The sequence below is a fragment of the Populus euphratica genome, unplaced genomic scaffold, assembly GCF_000495115.2.
Source record: "Populus euphratica unplaced genomic scaffold, PopEup_1.0 scaffold2638.1, whole genome shotgun sequence".
NCBI classification, from domain to species: domain Eukaryota; kingdom Viridiplantae; phylum Streptophyta; class Magnoliopsida; order Malpighiales; family Salicaceae; genus Populus; species Populus euphratica.
The window spans coordinates 13611-19184 of NW_011502542.1; the positions used below are offsets into that span (position 1 = coordinate 13611).

General features: G+C 36.4%; 1 protein-coding gene across 1 annotated transcript; it reads left to right on the plus strand.

Annotated features, from left to right (window-relative positions):
- The first annotated feature begins 3341 nt into the window (after positions 1-3341).
- On the plus strand, positions 3342-5523 carry LOC105119277 (dynamin-related protein 4C-like). The gene has a single exon (XM_011017399.1). The coding sequence runs from the start codon at positions 3393-3395 to the stop codon at positions 5379-5381; it is 1989 nt and encodes a 662-aa protein (XP_011015701.1). The 5' UTR covers positions 3342-3392; the 3' UTR covers positions 5382-5523.
- The last annotated feature ends 51 nt before the right edge of the window (positions 5524-5574 follow it).

Here is a 5574-nt window from a genome sequence, read left to right on the forward strand (position 1 = left end):
ATATGACCCAATTACCGAACAGTATTCCAGTTTGGATTACACCGACATCTTTTTTCTAAGTTTGACATCTCTTTATTCTTGCAATTTGAGTTCTTAAAGTCATCAATCAATCCTTTCATTTATGTGATAGGCCTGCATTAAAAATAGACATTTACCATAAATTATAGGTATCTTATATTATTAGATATATTATTATAAAACATGCTTTAGTTAAGGAGTTATTGATACTTCAAGTGCAAAATGATAATATAAAACCATGATAAAAATGTACTTTTAAGTACTAATCATTGGTGATAGGCCCCAACAAAGATCGAGTCCAATAATTAAAGGCATAGTTGGCTAGGGAGTTTGATATGAAGGACTTGGGACTAGCAAACAAGATTCTAGGGATGCAAATTTACCGAGACAGAAGTAAGAGGAAGATTTGGCTTTCTCAGAAGAATTATTTAAAGAAGATCTTGCGACGCTTCAACATGCAAGATTGTAAGTCAATTTTCACCCCACTTCCTATTAACTTCAAATTATCCTCAAGTATGCCTCCTTGCAATGAAGTAGAGAGGATGGAGATGTCTCGAATACCATATGCATCAGCAGTAGGAAGTTTAATGTTTGCCATGATATGTACAAGACCGGACATTGCACAAGCAGTGGAAGCAGTTAGTCGATACATGGCAAATCCTGGTAGAGAGCATTGGAAATCTATTAAGAGGATCTTGAGATACATCAAGAGTACCTCAGATGTTGCATTATGTCATGGAGGATCATAATTTACTATCAGAGGATATGTTGATTTAGATTTTGCTAGTGACATTGAGAAAAGGAAGTCCACTACAGGCTATGTGTTCATAATTGTAGGAGGAGCTGTGAGCTAGGTTTTTAAACTTCAAACTGTTGTAGCGTTATCCACAACAGAAGCTGAGTACATGGCAGCTACACAAGCTTGTAAAGAAGCAATATGGATGAAGAAACTTATGGAGGAGCTCGGGCACAAACAAGAGAATATTCTTTTGTATTGTGATAGTCAAAGTGCCTTGCATATTGCAAGGAATCCAGCGTTTCATTCAAGAACAAAACACATAGATGTTCAGTATCACTTTGTTCACGAAGTGGTGGAAGATGGAAGTGTGGATTTTCAGAAGATTTACACAAAGAAAAACCCAGTAGATGCTTTGACGAAACCGGTCAACACTAATAAGTATATATGGTGCAGATCCTCTTACGACCTAGCAGAAACGTAAGCAGCATGAAGATAGCAAGTATAGAAATGATAGAAGAATTACAGATAATCAAGTGTGAAGACTTGATTAACTCATCAAAGTCTTCAAGTGGGAGAATGTGAAACCACCCTAACATTGTTGACAAAGTCAACAATGTTTTGTCAAAATGTTAGGCATAAATTTGGTGCCACCTACCTTGCCCTTGTCTTTTGCATGGATGTTTGCCTATAAATAGACAATGCATCCAAGCATTATAGACACACCACAAGAAAGAAAGAAAAGAGGGTGAGGAGAGAGTAATCCCACAAAATTGTGAGGTATTTGTGAGATAGTAAGTGAGGTGTTTTCTCCTAATAATAGAGAGATTTTTGTTGTTCTCCTATTATTAGAGAGAAATTGTATTCCCACATTACTTAGTAAAATCCTTCTATACTTGCCCATGGACGTAGCCAAATTGGGTGAACTACGTAAATTCTTGTGTGTCGTTTCTCATTTTATCTTATCCCTTACCTTTTATCTTATTGGATTTGCATGTCAGCATCCTAACACATGATTCTTACCTAGTTATTGGACCCAAAATTCGTTATACAATCGCTCAAGGTATAACATGCTCACAATAATGCTTGATGACACAGAAATATTACTAGAACAGAGATCTGTAGATGGTAAAACAACAACAGTGTGCAGTAGAGGATTTACTATACGACATATATAGAAGTGGAAGAGCATTTCAAGATCACTTGTAATTATCTCAGAGAAGATACATGTTTTGGAGGGGAAAATTATCCGTAATAAACCATTAATTTTCCTATATCAGACTGCCTATTATGTCACAAAGAGAACACATTAATAAGAGACAGGGGATGTGATTAACGAGACACATTGTTTTACCCTTGTTTCAAAAAAAATAAGTTGGTTAAAATCAAGAATTGAAAAAAAATATCCCTATAAGGATAGAGCAATAGGCTTTTTCAATGTGATCCTTTAACATTTAGTGTATTTAAGGTGAGATTGATGATTTATCTTGGTTAATCTTGCAAGGCTTTCTCACAATGTTTAAATGAAATTACGACGTTTAATAGATGCTAAATTTGAAAAAATCAAATTTAATTTTTTTGATTAAATATAATTAAAACACCAAGGGCCAAAATTGATATTGGAAAAATTCCTAGGCTATTTCTTTTTAATACCATTGAGGTGAGTTTTTGGCCTTTTTTCAATCATAGCTTTATGAGGGTTTTATATTTTGGTCTATGATTTCAATTTCTTCATGTTTTAGTTGCAGAACTTGAGATACAGAGCATATAAGAGACTTAAATAAATTAATCCCTTTGAATTCACCATACTAATACGAGAGATGTGCTCTTGTAAGATTATCTAGATAAAAGATTTAGTTTAGGTTGATGTATAAATTAACCCAAAAATACTCGATGTTGAGGTTATTCGATTTATTCCTTTGTTTTTTGCATACTTTTCTTTTGTCGGAGGTTATTCGATTTACTTTTTTCGGTCATTTTTTACCTTTTCTTTTGTTGGAGGTTATTTTTCTGGTTTTTTTCTTGTACTTTTCTTTTGTTCGAGGTTATTCGATTGACCTTGTGTACTATTTTTCTCAGCAGTGAAAACAATATTTAGAAATGGAAAGAAATTATTCATGTCAAAGACCATAACATTCCGAGGTTGGATAATTATCTTAAGAGCAAAGCTCGAATTAACTTCACACCTACGAACCAATTCTCAACTAACTGTCCAAACTATATAGCTTTTGAATTTGGTCTTCCAAGTATTTGACATTAATCCTCGATTGAACTCCTTCGTTCATACGAGTTTCCATGTTTAGATTGCATGCATAATGCAATAAAAGGATGGGATTTTGAGGGAAATCTGACGTTTTACATTAATCAAACGAAGTAAGTGTTTCCACTAATGGAAGAATGGATAATGCTTCTCCTATAGGGACCTAATTGATAAATATATTAATCTGAGAGCTATATTGAAAATCACTATATCGTAATTTTGCAATTATCTTAATTTTTCAGTTAAATGAAAATCTCCTCTACTATAAAATACATCTTCCCTTCCGTCTTTTCTTTCCAAGACCATACCAATCTTCAAACTCTTTTCATATAAAAATCTCTCTCTTCTTCTATCCCTGTCTGATCTTTTCTAGAGAACATGAGTGGAGGCAAGCCTTCTTCAGAAAGGAAAGAAGTAGAAGTTCATATTGAACATAAGGCTATTTTTCATGATCATGTACCACTTGTTTCACATTACAACGACCGTATCACACCTCTCCTTGATGCAGTGGACAGGCTGAGGCAACTCCAGGTAGTGAAAGAAGGCATGAAACTTCCAACCATTGTTGTTGTTGGCGATCAATCTTCAGGCAAATCCAGTGTTCTTGAATCATTGGCTTGTATCAATCTTCCTCGTGGCGATGGCATTTGCACTAGAGTGCCTCTCATTATGAGGCTTAAACATCACCCATCTCTTGTACCAGAGATTTTCTTGCAGTTCAAGGACAAAACAGTGCCTACTGATGAAGCCCACGTTGCTGATGCTATCAATTTTGCCACTGATGAGATTGCAGGCAACGGTAAGGGCATATCTAACACTGAATTAACTCTTGTAGTGAAAAAGAATGGTGTTCCTGATCTTACTCTTGTTGCTCTCCCTGGAATTACAAGAGTTCCTGTTCATGGTCACCCTGAAGATATCTATGAGCAGATAGAAAATATTATAATGAAGTATATTAGTCCTGATGAGAATATTATCCTTAATGTTTTGTCTGCGAGCGTTGATTTTTCCACATGTGAATCCATAATGATGTCACAGAAAGTCGACAAGAAGGGTGAGAGGACTCTTGCTGTGGTTACAAAGGTTGATAAATCACCTGAAGGGTTACTTGAGAAGATCACTAGAAATGATGTGAATATAGGCCTTGGTTATGTGTGTGTTAGAAACCGTATTGGTAACGAGTCTTATGAGGATGCAAGGAAGGAAGAAGCTGCACTGTTTGCGACACATAAACTTTTGTCCAAGATTGATAAATCTACAGTGGGCATTCAAGTTTTGGCTCAAAAACTGGTGCAAATTCAGGCCAATATTATTGCCAAGTGTTTGCCTGGTATCATCAGAAAGATTGATGAGAAGTTGAGTGCGAGTATTTCAGAGCTGAATAGGATGCCCAGGAGGTTGTTGTCAGTTGCTGAGGTCGTGGCAGCTTTCACGGGCATTATTGGATCTTCCCGGGAGTCTTTGAGGAAAATCCTTGTAAGAGGGGAAATTGATGAATACCCACATGAAAAAGATATGCACGGCACTGCTAGATTGGTTGAAATGCTCAATCAATTCTCAGCAGAACTTCATAAGTGCTCTGGCCATGCAAAGAATTTTATGATAAATGAGATTGAGGTTTTGGAGGAAACAAAAGGGATTGAATTGCTCAATAGGTCTGACACTGCCTTCCTTACCATCCTGCAGCGAAAGGTTGAAGAAATATCAGAACTACCAATAGAGTTTGTTGAAAAAGTGTGGGCTTACATTGGGGGTGTGGTCATTTCAGTTTTGAATCATCACTCGGCGAACTATCACCAACTTCAGTTATTTATCGTACAAGTGGCCCATAAACTTCTAGATAAAATGAAAGACCGGTCCATTGATTGGGTAACAGAGATTGTCCAGATGGAGAAGGAAACGGATTACACATGTAATCCAGAATATATGAAGGAATGGAACAAGCTCATCGCACAGCAGCAAGTAGTCATCGACAACATTACGACATTTGGATCTTCCAAGGTGACGATTGATGGCTCGAGAGAGGTTCTAGTGGGAGATCTTAGGTGTCATAAACATGTTCTTCTTGAAGCTTTTGGCTTGAAGATGAGGCTGAGTGCTTACTGGAAGATTGTCTTGATGAGGTTGGTTGACAATATGGCTCTGCATCTCCAGCTCAGCATCCGAAATCTTGTCAACAAGGAAATGGAAAAGGAGTTTGTTAATGAGTTTGTAGGCACTGCTGGTGATGTAATAGAAAGAATGTTAGAGGAACCTCCATCTGTTGCTAATAAGCGTAAGAAGCTGAACAGAAGTATCAAGTTGTTGAGGGAGTCTAATGAGGTGCTGGCAAATATCAGAGACAAAATTGAATGGGGTGATCACTAGAGCTTAACAGATTATGGAGCTTGTAATGCTTTTCTTGTTTTTTTTAGTTAATATATTAGTTCTATTATGGTGTTTGTTATCTACTATGAGCTTCTGCTTTGCTAATTAAGCTAAGATACTATTAATGTATTACAGTGTGTGACAGGTGATTTGGGTAATTGAGTCTGCAAAATAGGATTTCTTTTGTGCAAGC